Source organism: Hyaena hyaena, unplaced genomic scaffold (genome assembly GCF_003009895.1).
Source record: "Hyaena hyaena isolate Hyena2069 unplaced genomic scaffold, ASM300989v1 scaffold_911, whole genome shotgun sequence".
NCBI classification, from domain to species: Eukaryota; Metazoa; Chordata; class Mammalia; order Carnivora; family Hyaenidae; genus Hyaena; species Hyaena hyaena.
The window spans coordinates 153,110-169,074 of NW_024081542.1; the positions used below are offsets into that span (position 1 = coordinate 153,110).

At 67.5% G+C, this 15,965-nt stretch overlaps 1 protein-coding gene across 2 annotated transcripts in view; it reads right to left on the reverse strand.

Moving 5' to 3' along the window:
* Positions 1 to 1,120: 1,120 nt before the first annotated feature.
* EXD3 (exonuclease 3'-5' domain containing 3) overlaps positions 1,121 to 15,965 on the reverse strand; it is a 75,880-nt gene continuing 61,035 nt past the window's right edge. The window contains exons 21-23 of one of the 2 annotated variants that reach the window (XM_039220757.1): positions 3,521 to 3,611; positions 1,736 to 1,774; positions 1,121 to 1,492 (exon numbers count right to left, since the gene is read on the reverse strand). In XM_039220757.1, coding sequence (XP_039076688.1) covers positions 1,209 to 1,492; positions 1,736 to 1,774; positions 3,521 to 3,611 — 414 coding nt within the window. In that variant the 3' untranslated portion in view covers positions 1,121 to 1,208. Of the gene's footprint in view, positions 1,493 to 1,735; positions 1,775 to 3,520; positions 3,612 to 13,219; positions 13,517 to 15,965 lie in introns of those variants that run through there. The other variant, XM_039220758.1, reaches the window with a different exon arrangement.

Sequence of the window (15,965 nt, forward strand, 5' to 3'; positions counted from 1 at the left end):
CTCTTGGGCCTGACCCCTGGCCCGGGCAGAGGCAGAGACCGGCCCAGCACTGCCAGCACCCACCTGGTACCTGAGGCCGTCACACCTGGGCCTGCAGGTGCACCCTGCTCTGTGCAGAGGCGGCAGCCCCGCCCCCCCCTCCCCGGGCTCCCCAGCCCTGAGGCTTCCGCCTGGGCTCCTGGGCCAAATCTGAGCTGGTTTCCGCTCAAGGCAGGAAGGACAGGAAAGGGATGTGGGGGGCGGGGGGGGCCGGACACATTCCTGGGGAGTGAGCCAGGAGGAGGAGGCCGGGGCAAGACGCAGTCTAGGCCCCTCTCCCCGCCCACCTGGCACTGGTGCCCGGGGCCTTCAGGTGCCAGCAATGGGCGCCTGCGCCTCAGTTTCCCAAAGAGTGGGCGGAGCAGCGGCCATTTCCTGCAGTTGTGAGGGCGGACGCTGTCGTGTGAGGGGCCCCCTTGTGGCTTGGGCTGCCGCTGTTTCATGAGAGGAGGCCACCCAGCCTCGACTGGGTTGGGGCGGGGGAAGAGGCCTCGTGGGGTCATGCTCCGGCCAGCGAGGGGGCCAGGCCAGCAGAGGCAGAGGTGGGCCTCCCTCCAGGCTCGGCCCTCCAGACGCAGTGGATGTCCTCCTAGACGGGGGCCCTGCCTCTTGCACCAGGGAGGGCTGGGGCCTGTTCCCCAGGAAGCACCCCCCCATCTGGCCTAAAGAGTCCACAGGGTCCCACTGTCTACACTCCCTGGAGCTGGAGGCCCCCCGGAGCTCTGAGGCCAGCCTGGCCTGAAGGCTTGGCCCTGGGCCTGAGGAGGCCAGGAAGATGGGGCAGAGCAGGGTGGCATTTACCGACACAGCAAAGGGAGTCAGCCCCCGGCACGTGGGGGCCTGTGTGCCCCCCCAACCCACTGAGCCCCGCTGACGGGAGCCACTTGGGTCCCAGCCCTGGGCCTTTGTGAAGGCCGTTTCCTCTACCAGGCGTGTCCTTCCCACTTTCCGTCAGCCTTATTCCCAAGTATCAGGCGGTTTTCAGCTCAGGGTCCGAGCATCCTGACGTTGTGCAAGAGCTTTCATCCCCTCCACCCGGTCGCCGCCGCACCAGGGCCACGTGTGTGCAATGGGTCCAAGGCCACGGGCCTATGCAGGTCGGGACGTTTATTACGCGCATTGCCGGGGTGGCACCCCAGGGGGCGGTGCAGGCCCGTGGGCCTGGGGGCTCAGCTCTGCTCCCCAGAGCTGGAGGCGCCGCTCAGGACCCGGCTGTAGTGCGCGGTGACGCGGCACAGGTGGGAGCCCTCCCAGAAGACCTTGCCGCAGCCGGAGCAGCAGTAGAAATGGCGCAGCCCGGGCCGGCGCAGCACGCCCTCCGGGACCCCCGCCAGCTGCAGCCGGGTGCCGCTGGCCAGCGTGGCGGGCGCTCCGGGCCGCAGGTCCGCCGCCTGCAGCCAGCGGCAAGGCGGGTCGTAGCTACAGCCCCCGGGGGCCGCCTCTGGGGCCAAACCTGGAGGGGCAGAGGTGGAGGGGGGAGCCACGCCGAGCTGTCAGCCTTCTGGGGGGCATGGTCTGGTGGTCCCGCTCTTTCCGGAGCCTCTGCCCTACACTGCCCCGTCCCCCCAGCCCTCTGCCTCGTCTTACCCATGGGCCTCTCCCCGCTGACCCTGTACGCCGCCCCTCACCTAGGGCACGGGACCACCCTCTCAGGGCCAGGACACAAACCCCGTCAGTGGGTGGTCCCAGGGCTCACCTGCCTCCTGTACGTCCTCGCTCTGGGTGGCCTCATCACCTGTCAATCAATTCAGGACATCAGGGACTGTCCTAAGGACGGGGCCTGCAGCCGCAGTGCCCACAGCGCACCTCCAGCTGGCCAGCGTCTCCCCCCACCCTTAGCAGAAAGGGCAAAGGGCAGGGGGCTGAGGAGCTTTGCTGCCAGCCTGGTCCCCTCCCATGGGAACTCACACCTTGGAATGTTCTTGGGGCTCAAAGGTCCTTGGGAAACAAGTTCTGGGCGTGAGATTGGCCGATTAGGGCACCGGGGGCCTGAGAACAGGCGGGTGGGGGCGGGGGCATCCCATTCGTGGCGATGAGCAGATAAGCCACTGCCAGGGCGTGCGTCTCATAGCAGCGGGGCCCAGGGGACCTGGTGGGGCTCAGGGTGCCAGCAGAGACCCTGGGAAGTGGCCTCTGCCTCTGCGAGAGGGTCCGCACCTCCGCCAAGAGCGCAGGGAGGTTCGGGGAGGAGGCCAGGCCTCCTGCTGAGGGGCCGGTGCAGGCGAGGCGGAAGCAGCTGAGGAGCCCTGACCGGCAGGTGGGGGCAGTGTCCTCCGCGGTCCTGTCGGCCTCCCTAACGTGCTCGGCAAGCATCTCCCCACAGGTGGCTCCAGAAGAACTGTGGCTGGGGCCTGAACGGGTGAGGCCCTCACCCAGCCACCGCCCCGTCCTTGGAACGCAACGAGGCCATGACCTCCATCCGGTCTCCCTGTCTCGCCCCAGGCTGTCTGGCCTCGGCCCTTACCTGGAGGCCCGTGATGCCAGCCGGCCGCAGGAGCGCGACCCTCCTCCTCAGGACAGGTGCGGGCCCCTGGGCGGAGTGCTGGCGGCTGGGGGCAGCTCTAGCGGAGGGCACTGCCCACACCCCGCTCCTCCCTTCCTGGGCCTTGAACATGTCAGGGCCACACTGTGGAGAGCTGAGAGCTGCTGGGGGCTGGACACAGGCCCTCTTGATGGCTCCCCTGATGAATGGGTGGCCCCTGCTCTGGCCCCAAACCTCAGGGGGTTTCGGAAGAACAGTAACAGCCTCGTGGGGACATCAGCGTCCTGGACAGCCGCCAGCTAGCCGTGCAAAGGGACCTCAGAGGCACTCTGGCCCCAGGCTGAGCCCCGGGGAGGGCACTAAGACCCTCCCCTATCCACCCCGTCCTCGCCCTCCACCGAGGAGGAGCTGGGGGCCTGGGGAGGGGCTGCCAGGCGCCCACTGGCGCCCCTCCACTGGGAACCCTCTGTCTAGGGGGCGGGCCAGCCAGTAGTCGGAAAGGAAGGGCACACTCACTGCCCCGGCCAGCGACTTCAAAGTCTCCAGGTGCTCTGCACCCTCTTCTTCTAGTTTTACAAAATGGAAACTGAGGCCAGGTCCATGGCTGGGGGGTAGACGTCCGGGGTCTGTCCTCCTTCCTGTCTGTCCAGGCCCCTCTGCCTTCAGGTTGCTTCGCAGGTGCCAGTGTGCAAGCAAACGTGCAAGCAAACGTGCACCTGTGCTGGTGCACACGTGTGTACAGGCGTGCCTGCGTGCACGTGCAGTCCGCGTGAAGGGCAGGGGGACTGGAGAGGGGCGGGGCACCACCCCAGAGGGCCCCGAGTGTCTCGGCTTCCGGGGCCCCAGGGCCTGCCACCTTTGTGCAGCGTGAGCTCCGTCTCTCTGCCAGCCCCTGGACGGACGGCCGCTCCCTGGCCATCCCTGCAGTTTAACCCTGGGGGGACCCGCAGCTGGGCACTGTCAGCAGAGCTCACAGCTCGCCCCGTGGGCCACACATACCTCTGCTGGGGCCTTCCGGGTGGCTGGCGAGCCGTGCCAGCTGCTGCATCATGTCCTTGGAGACCTTCAGGTACTGGTCACAGTTACAGGCCTGGGGACAGAGGGGGCGCTGAAGCCGGGTGAGGCTCTGGGCCCCTCCCACCCACAGCCTCAGGCTCCCTGCCGCTCCGGCTCTGGCTGGGGGGTTTCACAGGGACAAAGCACGCATCCCCTCCTCTCCCTGCAAGACAGGGCACACCTCCTCCTGGGAGACCTCCTGCACGGCCCTAGGGGGCCCTAGGCAGCTTCTTCTGGCTCGTGAGACCCTAGGGGACTCTCATCACCTGGGCTGTCCTCCCCAGCCCCAGAGCCTCAAGGGCAAAACCAGGCCTGGGCATCCCTGGGCGGGGTCAGCATGGCGGGGGATGTGGGGCCCAGCGTCAAAGCGTCAGGTAAGCAGCCTTACAGCGGGCCCCTCAGCCGGGCCGTGTCGGGGTCCATGCTTCTCGATGGCGCTGGCGCCTGCCCCCACGGGCACCACGTCTATGATCAGGAGGGAAGCCACTTTTGCTTCCATGTGGGGTCCTAGTCAAGGACGTGCAGCGGGCTCTTGCGAGGCGCTCAGCTCAGCCCTGCTGACCTTACAGTGACCCTGGGGGGGCAGGGGCTTCTGGGGCTCATCCTGTCCTCCCAGCACAGCGGCCCCCTGGTTGCTTCATGATGGTCACTGACTGACAGGGTGAAAGACCCCAGGGTCCCCATGATGAGGTGGGGAGGGCCCAAGGGAGAGTGGGAGGGGCCAGGCCCCCAGAAGTCTGGCTCCCGGGTGGGCGGGCACAGGTGCTCCTGGACGCAGGAATAGCCAGCACGGCCCTTCCCGAAGTCAGGGTGGCCTGCAGGAGGAGGAGCCGCCTAGAGCGGGGCCACGGTGGGGGGGGAGGCGTGTCCCGGGCTACAGGGGGAGGGGGCTGTGATCTGGGCTCATGGGATCACTCCTGGTCCCCTCTTGGAGAAGCCTGACCGGTGCCCTGAATGACACGGCTCCCGGGAGTGGGTGGGTAGGTGGCAGCCACCAGCCCCTGGAGCCTCAGGGCGTGCCCAGTCAGGGGCGGTGTCCCCCTGCCCCCACACGCCCTTTTCCCATGGGCCTTTCGACACCGTGAGCCTGCTGTGCACCAGGAGCCAGGGCCTGGGGGCACCGGAGGGTGGGGCCCCCCCTGCGGGGAGGCCTGGGTGGGGCTGGGGCAGGGCTGATGCCAGCAGGACCCTTCCTCCGGCCTCGGTGGGGGGGGGGGGGCTGTCCCCTGGCCACCTCTCTGGCGGGCGGGGGGCGGCGGGGAGCCTGGCTTCCCCGTCACAGATCCAGGGACCTTCCTGGGCAGGTGTGCGGGTGGAGCCCTGGCTGCAGGTCCGCCTGGGGAAAGGGTGGCCGCTGTCCCGGGCTGCCCACCACAGAGGCCCGCAGGGGCCCCGTCCCCCCCGCCCAGGCCACCCCGGGGGACGGAGCCTGTAGGTGTGAGAGGGGTGCTGCATTGGCAGGAGGGGGTGGGAGCCTTCCCAGGACCCAGGCCCGGTGCACACACCTGGGCGGGACTGCCAGCTCACGCTGAGTCATGGCACGCAGACAAACCACCGGTGCCATCCACAGGGACCCGGCCCCACCCTCGGGAACCACCGGTGCTGCTTTTCCCACGGCCGCTGCCCACTGCCGGGCCCTGCTGCCACCCCATAGGGCCCTGGGAGGCCCTGCCCCACCCCCACCCCCAGCTGGAAGAGCCGGTTCTGCATGCTCACCCCCTCTCTGCCCTTCATTCCCCATCTGCACCAGCACCTAGGGGCTCCCAGTACCGCCCGGCCCTGACGTCCACCTGCCTCGAACAAGCCTGCGGCCCTGCCCTGTGGGGCTCACGGCCCAGCACAGGCCTGGTCACGGGCTAGGTGCCAGTCCAGCAGAGCTCCCTTCCTGACACCAAAGAAGGGGAGCCTTTGCCCTTTCATTTTGAAGAAAGGGGGCTTCTGAGGGGCTGAGTAAATTGCTCACTCCTGGGCCCCTCGGGACTGCCTCCCGGGGGCGGGGCTGCCAGCAGTGGCCGTGGCGGGGCCCACAGACCCGCAGTGAGGCAGGCTTGACCTTTTGGTTCACCCTCTGAAGCCCCTTGCCCCTCCCTGGGGCCGGGGGAGGGTGGGAGAGGCCTGCTTTGGCCACTTCTCCAGCAGGCTAGGTTCTCTGGGCTCCTCGGGGGTGTGAGCAGAGGCTATAGCAGGCACCTGGGACACCGGCCCGTTCCTCTGAGGCTAAGACTTGGCAGGGGGCAGCTGGAGGGCTTTGAAGGGCCGGCTCCCGGGTGTTGGGGGCCATGGCCAAGAGTGGGGCCTCCTCTCGGGTCTGAGCCCAGGAATGGCAGTCACACTCACCCAAGGAGGGGTCACGGCCAGCAGAACCAGAGCTGAGCAAGAGGCAAGGCCACGGCATCTGTCCTGAACTCTGTGTCCCTGGAAATGTGTGTGCTCCCACCTGCCCTGGGTGCCTGGGCCACACACACACACACACAACCCTGGTGGGCAGGCCTGCGGGTGTCTGCTGTGCACAACCAGTGGGCAACAGGCGCACAGGTGCAGAGGGGCAGGCCCCCGCCAGGGCCACGGAAAGGGCCGGGCAGGGCCAGCAGGCAGCTCAGAGGGGCCCTTGCACACGTTCCTCCCCCGAGGCGACCGGCCCTCCAGTGCCCAGGGCAGCACAGCCCTGTTGGTTGCCTATAAACACCCTTGGGCCCCCATCAGCCTTGAGCCCCAGGCCTCAGCAAGTCAGGGGTGGGTGCTGAGGGAGAGAGAAGGGTGGGAAGTGAGCCATACCTGGGGCTCACTGGGGCCCAGGGTACGGGAGAGAACACGTGTTCCTAAGGGTGCAGGCCTGCCTAGGCTGGGAGCCCAGTGATGGGACCCCCTCCTAAGAAGGACGTGGGTGAGGCTTCCTGCCCAGCGAGCAGCCAGGCCCATGACCTAGCTCGCACTGCAGGCCGGCCGCCTGGGGGAATCACAGCGGCCCCTTTCCCTGCCGAGTGGGCACCGGGCACCGCGGGGAGCTTTAGGCCCCAGATGGGAACGGGGCCCGGGCCACCCAGGCGCCCTGCTTCCGAGCAAGGGGCAGGCTTGTAGAAACCTCACTCCTGCCTGGTGTCAAGGGTGGTCCAGGCTCCAAGCAGGCCCCTGCCAGGCCCTGCAGCCCCCACCCCTAGTAGGGGAGGGGGAGGGCTCATTCTGATGCCCAGGCCCTGGAAGACCATGTTCGGGGATTTCTGACCCACAGGCAGGGCGGATGGGGGCCTGGGCTCAGAAGCTGTGACATGTTTTATGGTAATGGGCTATTTCTTGTTCACTTAGAGCAAATTGGGAGAAGAGCGAAGCATAAAAAAGCAGAAGAGAAACATGGCTTCATCCCACCACCTGGTGGGAAAAGACAGCACGGCACTGAGATGGTTTCCGGCACCTTCCCGAGCACGTCCACACACGGCCAGCATCTCAGATGCTCCTCAGATGCTCCTGTCAGCGCAGATGGAGCCCTGGAGTGTCTCAGCTTCAGGACACCAGCCTCACTGTTCTCAGGGTGCTATCTGCCCATTTGGTCCCCGTCAAGTGCCACCTCCCCCCACCGTCCACACTTGCCGTCCAGAGGCCTCCCCAGGCTGGCTCATCCACCGTGACCGCCCCCGGGGCCACCCTAACAAATGGTGCCAGTGCAGGGCCAGAGGGTCAGGACGAAAGGCCCCTGGCCCGACACCTCGCCGGACGGGGCGGGACCGAAGCCCCAGAGGAAGCAGTGAGGCCTGGGTCCGCTCCACACCTCACTCTCCCGCACCGTCTAGGGGGCAGCTCGTGGGGCCCCGAGCCACCTGCCCCCACAGGGGATGTGGCCCTGCCTCCTCCAGCACAAGCATGTCGGCCAGCTTTGCCCACGGAGACCGTCGGTCCCGGCGTGGGGTGTCGTCTGATTGCCCGGAGGAGACGGGACAAGGGGCCGGGAGGACCCGGCTCGCTCCCTGCGGCCTGCCCACAGCTGAGACGCATGGGCGTCTGTGGGATGCAACCCTGTCCTGCTGGCCGGGGGGCAAACGCTGGGGACAGAGCGCCAGGCCCCGCCGGTCGTGGGTGGCTGGGGTGACCTACGGGTCTGCACGGGAAGGCTTTACAACCCAACCCGGTGCTCCTCTGTCTGTGAAGTGGGCCCTCTAGCCCGTGGCCTCCGAGCTGCATGGCAGCCCTGCCCCCAGGCCCAGGAAGGTTGCCCTGGGCCCAGCCCTTCTCGCACCCCCTTTGTGGGGTCAGGTCAGTGTCTCCACAGACAGAGCAGGGCCTGGGTGCAGTCAGCATTGTGTGGGTTCTCTAGGGGGTCGAGGCCACGGGCGCTGGGGCTGCGGTGTGCAGGGGTCCCCGAGGGGCCACCCTAGCGTGAAGGGTGCAAGAGCAGCCGAGCATGTGTGTGCATGTGAACAGTACCGAGGCGTGAGCAGGAGGCGTGTGACTGGGTGTTCCAAGGTGTGGACACGGGACCTGTGAGACGGGTGTGTCAGGGTGAGTCACCGCACGTGTCCTGACCCCGGGAGTGTGTCTGTGCTGGAGGAGCCTGTAGACGGGCTGGTGCGCACCTTGCCGGGGAGCGCGGGTCCTGTGATCCTGGGGCCTCTATCTTCAGAGCAGCAGGACCCCTGAATATCCACTTCCCCCAGCAGGTGTGGAGGGGACAAAGGCATTTGGGACTTTCCCGCCTGGCGACCGGCTCACGGGGCATAGGGTCAGACCAGGACAGACTGATGCCAACTTTTGCAGCCTTACCCGGCTGGCACCCCAGGACTTGGACCTTGGCCTCAAAGGCAGACCGGTGCCTGGAGCCAGGCCCACCCCCTGCCGCAGGGACCAGAGGACCTGCCTGGACTCCCTGGGAGAGGAGCCCCCCTCCCCCGCTCAAGAGCTGCCTTCACGTCTGCAGTGGGTGAGGGGGGCAGACAACCCACAGTGAGGGGCTGGGGTGGACACCCCTGGACCCGCGCGGCACACGTGGTCTCTGATGCCCCGATGCCCACGTCCCAGCTCACTTGGGGGGGGGGGGCCCGGTTGACATTCATGGAGGCGAGCCAAGTGGTGTGAGCCACGGGGCCCAGATAGGTGGCCAAGTCCTGCCCTGCTTCCTCACCCCTGACCCGGTCGGTCACAGCCCCTCCCCGGGTGGCCAGGGAGAACGTGGGCCCTGAATGCGAATTTCAGATAACGTGTGGGGTCCAGGTCTATGTGAGAAGTATTCACTGTTTTCTGAAGTTCCCATGTAGGAAGGGTCTGTATTTGCATTTTCTAAAACCCGTGCCCTAGTCTTTCCAGGCGATTAGGAGGAACAGAGCCCCAGAATCTGCTCCCATGTCGGGGAGACCCCAAGGAGGGGTGGGTGCTTCTGTCCGCATGCACAAGGCAGGCGCGGCCAGGGCCCCTGGGTCCCTCCGGGAAGTGCCCCCCCCCCACCTGCCCTAAAGTTAAATCAAAGATAATCTGGCCTCAGGCCCTGTGGGGGGTGTGGTCTGCCCCCCTCTGGCGACCTCAGCAACCCCTAGGCGGCACCCCCTGCAGTAGCCCCGCCTAGGCGCACCCCCCATCCTGGGGCTCCGGGCACCCCAGCGCGGCGGGCGCAGCGCGGCGCGTTCCCAGACGGGGGAGGGGCAGCGGGCCGTGAGAACCCGCCGGCGGCCGGGCCGCGTGGGAAAGCGGGAGGAGGGGCGGGCGGCGGGGGCGGGGCGCTCCTGGGAACGGCCCCCGCCCCCGGCCGGCCTTTGAAAGGGCCACTCAGGACACCCGGCCGAGATTCAAAAGCAAACGGTTGCGCCTGCCTTCCCGCGCCAGGACCCGGGGGCGCGAGGGGTACCCCTCCCGCCTAGGGCCGCAGGAGGCCCCGCGGGGGGGGGGGTGGCGGGAGGGGCGCAGGCTAAGGGCGTTGGGGAGGGGCCCCGGGGCTGTGCCAGTTGGGAGCAGCCCTGGTTGTCCCCCTTCACCAGACAAGTGGAGCCAGGCCCTCAGACAGCAGGCAGCGGCGGGGCCGGAACCAGGAAGCCTCGAGGCCTGGGGTCTGAAGCTGTCGGATCGAATGTGGGGCCTGCCTTTCACTCACAGCAGGCTGCACCTCTGTGTTCCCAGCCAAGGGAGAGAGGAGCCCCAAAGTACTCCTCCAAAGGGTGGTGATTTCTAGAGATTGGGCTGGGAGCCTGGAGGCCTTCCTGGAGGAAGTGACAGCCAACCTGGGGCTTGGTGGACCAAGCGGGAGGGTGGGAGATCAGGTGCCACAGGATCTACAGTATGATGGGCCTAGAGCGGTGAGGAGCCAGCCCGGGTGGGGGCTGGGCACAGGGCAGGGGTCTCCTGGCTCTTCTCCTCCCTGCCTCCTCCCAGGGCCAGAGTCAGGCCAAGAGAGGGGTCCCTTCCACCACACGTGTGCGTGGAAATGCGTTTTCCAAGATGAGGGGAGGAAGCAGCAGTTCCTGTTGGAGACCGACGCCCCCACTTCCACCACGTACACCCCCACGAGGGAGGAGTTCGGGCTTGGCTGGGCAGGCCTGCCTGGCTTTGTGGGGCCACTCTTCCGGGGTCCCACCCAGCCCCCATCCTGCCGGGGCAGAGGGCCTTCCGGACCCGCTGCTCTGCCTTGGGTGCCCCATCTCCCCTCAGTGACCTCTGGGGTCTACACTTGTCCTGAATGTGCCCCCCTCACAGTGGGCAGTGAGCGGGGTCTCCTGGGAGGGAGGCGGGGGGGGACGCCCCGCTCCCCAGGCCCAGCTGGGGAGGGAAGGGGGGTGTGGGTGCCTCACCCCTATTCCTGGCCCACCCCCGGGGCCCCCCGAGCGCCCTGCCACACCGGCCATCAGCCACTGGTCTCTGCCTAGCAGGCCCGGCCTCATCACCCTGTGGACCGTCCCCCGCCCGCTGCGCGGCTGCCCCGGGCCGCCTCTACCTGCAGCCCCAAGGCAGGCCGGTCTTGCCTCCTCTGTGTAGGGCCAAGTGGACAGGGGTGTGCTGTCAGGCCTGCTGTCCCCATCCAGACCCCATGGCCACCCACCAAGCGGCTCACTGCCCCCTGGCTCCTGGGCCCCACTTCTGCTTTGGTGCTGGCAATCGCTCAAAAGGAAGAAGAGTGCCCACCTCCCCCCATCAGATGCCAGCCAGGCCCCTAGGCAAGGGTCAGGCCCTTGGAAGGGCCGCCGGGCCCCTGAGAAAGCAGCTGCGGGCCGTGTAAGAAGACACAGGCGGGGCAGCTGCCAAGACAACTATTTACGGACGCCGAAATGTGAGTTTCACACGATTTAGCCATGGGCTGCGGGGTGCCGCCTGGCCGGGGGCAGGGTGTGTGTCTCAGCCGGCCGGTAACCCCGACTCTGGCTGCGCACGGCCTCGGTGTGCTGCGCGGCCCCTGACCCCAGGGCCCCTCGGCCGGCATGGGGCGGTTCCCTGCCGCCCGGAGGCCGGGCTGGTCAGCAGGGCCTCTGCCCTCCCTCCGTTTCTTTAGACCCTGGTTCTCGGCCGCGTCTGGCCAGCTCCGGGGGGGTGGGGGGGGTGTGCAGCGTCCACTGGAGACGTGGAGCGGAGAGGGGGGAGGGCCTCAGTCCGCACCCTGAGACTTTGTGTTGTGGGCGCCAGGTGTTGTTTCGCTGTCCAGGGTGCCTCACCTGAGCACAGGCCCAAGACGACAATGCTGGGTGCCCACGCGGCCGGTTGCGCCCGGCCCATCCTCTGCCACATCTGACCGCCAACAGAGGGGACGCCAGACCTGCACAGTCCTGCCTGAGGGGACCTCCCCACCAGCCTTCCCCCAGACTCCCAGTGGCCTGTCCTTGGCCTGCGTGGCCAAGTGGGAGTGGCCGTGGACACTGGAGGAGCACGCATGCGCCGCACACCTGTGTCCAGGGTCCCCTCGCGGTGTAGCCAGGGCCGCGTGTCAGCAACCTTAAGCAGGTCACCCCCTTCTGAAAGTGGACAGGACATATGCTCACGTTTCCATCAACATTCAGGGGGTAAGAGAAGCCCTGGCCAGCTGGGCCGCCAGATCGCTGGCGGGAAGGCCCATGAGGAGCACGTGGTCACGACTGCTGGGGCTTGGAGCACGGCCCGCACAGACAGATGTGTGAAGGAGACAGGGGCTGGGCACCTGGCCGGCCGCCTGGTGTGAGCCGGGCTGGGGACTCACAATCGGCCTTCCTGGACACTGGCCCAGAGGAACCCTGGCAGGTCTCAAGGCCAGGAGTGCGAGACCGGCCCCGGGGACTCTCTCAGCCCAGGCCACTCCGACGGGGGGCACAGCCCAGGGAGGAGTGGGCTGGGAGCACGTCGCACGCCCTGGACAACAGGCGCCCCTGAGGAGCTGTGGGAGGGTGAGGGTCTCGTGTGAAGCAGGCGGTGCCGACTGCTTGGACGGGCCAGGATCAAGGGTGCGACCCAGGAGTGCCAGGATCCTTCCGAAAGCGGCTGGGGTCAGATCGGGGCCGCCAGAAACTGGGAGGGCCCCCCAGTCCTGGGGGGTCCAGGTCCTTAGTCCCCCAGGGCCATCTGGTGGGAACTGAAGCTGGGCTCTGGCTGAGAACCAGGGCTTTTCTGGGAGGGAGGGAGGGCAGAAGGGGAGGCCCTGCAGGCTGCGGGGCCTGGGCCCACCCTGGGGTCACCCCCCCGGGGACCGCACTGGGCCATCACCCTGGCCAGCATCCCAAGTCTGGGGGCACGCTGGCCTCAACCCCTGCCCAAACCCGCCCGGTGGACCCTACTGTCCTGGAGGCCCCACGACGGCACAGAAACCCGACGCCAGCTGCTCCCAACCCATCCTCTTCCTGCAGCCTAGGAGCCAGCGGGCCAGGGTCTCTCCCTGCGCAGGGTGGTGGCCACCCCTCCTGCAGCCTTTGTGCCTGTGTGACCCTGGGGGCACAGAGTGTGGGAACGGGGCTGGGGGCCATGGACACAAAGGCTGGGGAGGGGCGGGGTCAGCGGCCACTGCCCCGCTTCCTGCCGCTCCCTAGTCTGCAGTTGGCTGTCAGGATGGACGGAGGTCTGCAGGGCCAGGCCGGGCGCAGGTGCCTGCTGCCCAGGGCTCCGGGCATGGCTGGGCGGGTGGCTGTCCCGCAGTCCCCCTCACATCCCCAGGCCCTGGAGCCCTCTGCTCCCAGCTGCGCCTGCCAGAGGCCAGTCTGGGCGGGCGTCCACCTCCCCAGCCCTGTTGTGTCCTGGGTGCCTGTGAGCCTGTGGCCCGAGGCCTGGCCTCTCCTAACTGCAGGCTCCTCTCTGGCCCAACACCCTCCCCTCCTGGGGACCCTGCGGCCGGCACTGCTTGAGAAGCTCCCCACGACGGGGTCAGCGGCCTGCAGTGGCCTCTCCTCCCGGGTGCACCGGTTCCGGAGGCCGACGTCACGGACTCCCAGGACACGCCCGCTTGCACACAGGGGCCACAGCCTGCTCCCCACCATAGCGGGGCCAGAGGGACAGTAAAAATAGACATTACGCTCGGGCCATGTCAGGGGTTCGTGCTTACGCTTTTTTTTTTTTTTTAACTCCAATTTCTTTGATAAAATATTTTCCCATGGCGGACGGCACTGGGAATGTCCATTTGGCGGATGTCCCTGACGGACAATCCCAGGCTCAGGTGGCCATTTTCAAGGGTCGTGACCCTCCCCACCACAGGAGGCCCCCACCCCCTCACCCGCCGAGTCTCCCTGCCTGCCTCTGGCCTCCACCACACGGCTTCCTGTCCTCATGTGCAGACCCCCCAGAAAGTGGACCCCGTGCCCAGAACTTATGCTGAGTGTCAGCACAGCTGGGGGGCAGGTGCTGGGCACTAGAAGGAGGCACGGCCACGGACCCCTGGCCGGCACCTCACCCAGGCTCGGACCTTCTCCCGTCCTGACTCGCTTCCCGCCTCGTACCCCGATGCCGCAGCCCAGAGAGTGGCCAGCCTCGCTCTGGGAATGCCTGTGTGTCCAGTGCGTTTTCCCTCCGGGAATGGCACTAAAATAGCATAAGGAAGGAAAAGAAAATGGAAAGTCAGCCTGGCAGTGGGACGTCTCCAGGGAGGCGGCCAGCTCCAGCCCGGGCCGGGTGGCGGGGGCTCTGAGCCAGCAGCCAGGGTGCACAGGCCCCCCGGGAGCACAGGACAGGGCCCTGAGGGGCCAGCAGTGCACAGAGGCCCTCCCTGGGTCAGGCCCGAATGTGACGCTCCCTGCTGCTCAGTGGCCAGCACCTTCTCACGTCCAGATGGGCCTGCAAGCCAGTCCAGCCCACGGAGCTACGTGGAGCCAGCCTAGTCACTGTGCTGAGCTTCGGGCCGTCACCTGGGAACGCCTGTGGGACCCCTCACGGGGCTTGCCACCCCCACCTCGCCTGGCCCTGAGAACAGCGGAGCACTGGGCAGGGAGCAGGGGTGGCCAGTGCGCAGGATGGGGGGTCAGGCCTTCCAGGCTGTTGCTCGGGCTGAGCTCCTGGGGTTCAGCTGGGAAGGCCATGGCAGGGGGGCCCGGGAGCGCTGGGCGGGAGTGTGGCCGGAGGGCTGCCCAGACCTGTGCCCACAGTGCCCGGGTGTCTGGCCTGAGAGCCTCGGTGGGGACCCCAGGCTCAGGCCCAGTCGCTGATACTACCAGCTCGCTGACACAGAGTAACTCAGCCCTCCCACTGCTTCCTGAGATGCCTCCATGGTGACCACGGCCGGTTCCAAACTTAGAAATCCTGGCTTCTCAGAAGCCCCTTCTCTGCCCACTTGGCCCCACAAAGTTGGCCTTTCAGGGTCCTTGTGCACATTCCTGGACCCCCCACCCTCACAATTATCTGCCACCCAGATGCTCTGCCCTGGGGCACACCCTGCACACTTTCTTTTGAAGCTGAGTTCAGCTGGAGTCCGCTGTCTAGCCTTGGACCCGAAGCTCTCCAGGGGCACGCGTGTAGCTGTACACCTGTGCTCACACCTGCTGCCCTTCTGCCCGCCCCTGACCGCAGCCACACTCGCGGATGGGTCTCTGCCTGGCACCCTCCCCCCTCCCCCCTCCAGCCTGGGGTGGCGGCCCTCTGCTTCTTGGCCAGTGCAGCCACGTGGTGCCAAGTCGCAGACCCCCTCTGTCCCCCTCCCCAGCTGGCCCCGTGCAGGATGCATACACACCGCAGATAAGGACAGTGCTGGGCAGAGCCCCCGGGTGAGCTGGGAGCCGGGCGCTGAGGCCTCCCCTTCTGCGTGCCCATCCCCAGCCTCAAGGGCTGGGCGCATGTGCCTGCAGGCCAGAGCCCAGGGAGCCCAGACCCAGCACCCTCCCTCCCCGCTGGCCAGGGGCAAAGCCTAAAAACCTGGGAGACCCAGCCACACCCTTAAAGTGTGCTGCTCACCCACTCCCCCCCTACAGGCTACAGGGGCCTCCCCCCACCCGCCCCGCCCCCGTGGTCACAACACGTGGAGTGTGTGCACCTGTGCGCCCCCGCCAGTGGCCGCTGCGGGCCGTCTTCTGTCCTGCGGTGGCCGAGTGCTGCCCTCTCTGGCCAGGGCACTTGCTGGTCCCCTATCAGGGCGGGTGCAGCTCTGCCTCCCAGCCTTTGAACTGGCTCCACGCTGCCCCCCGCCCCCATCCCTGGGCCACGTCCTGCATCCTGCCCCTCCCACCTGGCAGCGCAGGGGCCCTGGGGCTGCCCGGGGCGGGGACCAGTGAGGCTGTGGACACTCTCCACTGTGGGGCCGCTCTGGGTGCCCTGGGTGCCCTCCAGGCCTGAAGGAGGTCAGGCTGCTCCCCAGCATGAGGCCTGGGGGGGGCGCCAGTGGGGGTTTCCTCCCAGCTACCAACTTCCTGTTTTCTCAAGAAACCTTCGCAGCAGAGGCTCTGAAAAGCTCATTAAAATGCCTCCCAGGCGTCCCGGACGTCCTGGGGTCCTTACGGCACTTGTCGGCTTGAGCACAAAGAGACGCAGCAGAATAGGTTCCTGTCCTCGGAGCTCGCCCGGCGCACTTCCCGCCACTGGGTTGGCCACGGACGGACGGTCATTCCTGGCAGGGCAGGGGGCCCGGGGTCTGCACCTGCGGCCCCGTGTCAGGGGGTGTCCGGGACCTGAAGGAGGCCTCCCTCCCTTCTGTCTCCCTCACGCTCAGCTGCACGCCTGCCCTCAGGGTGCACAGTCTCCTGAGCCAGACACACCCAGGAGGGCTGCTGTCGCGTGGTCCACGGGTCCACGGTCCACGGGTCTGGCCGGAGACCCTGCCCCGCCCCCCTGCACCACAGAGGTGAGGCCCAACTTCCACCAAACATCTGGGCTTGCAGAGGTGCTCCTCACAGAGCTTCATTATGGCCCCGACCCCAAATACTCCAGGACTGGGCAGCACTGCACCAGGAGCCACTGAGGCGCACTAGGGCTGTGCCCCGGGGTGGGGGGGCCCACGCCGCAGGGCAGCCACGCCCCAGCCCGCACCACCGCCCCCCCAGTGCAC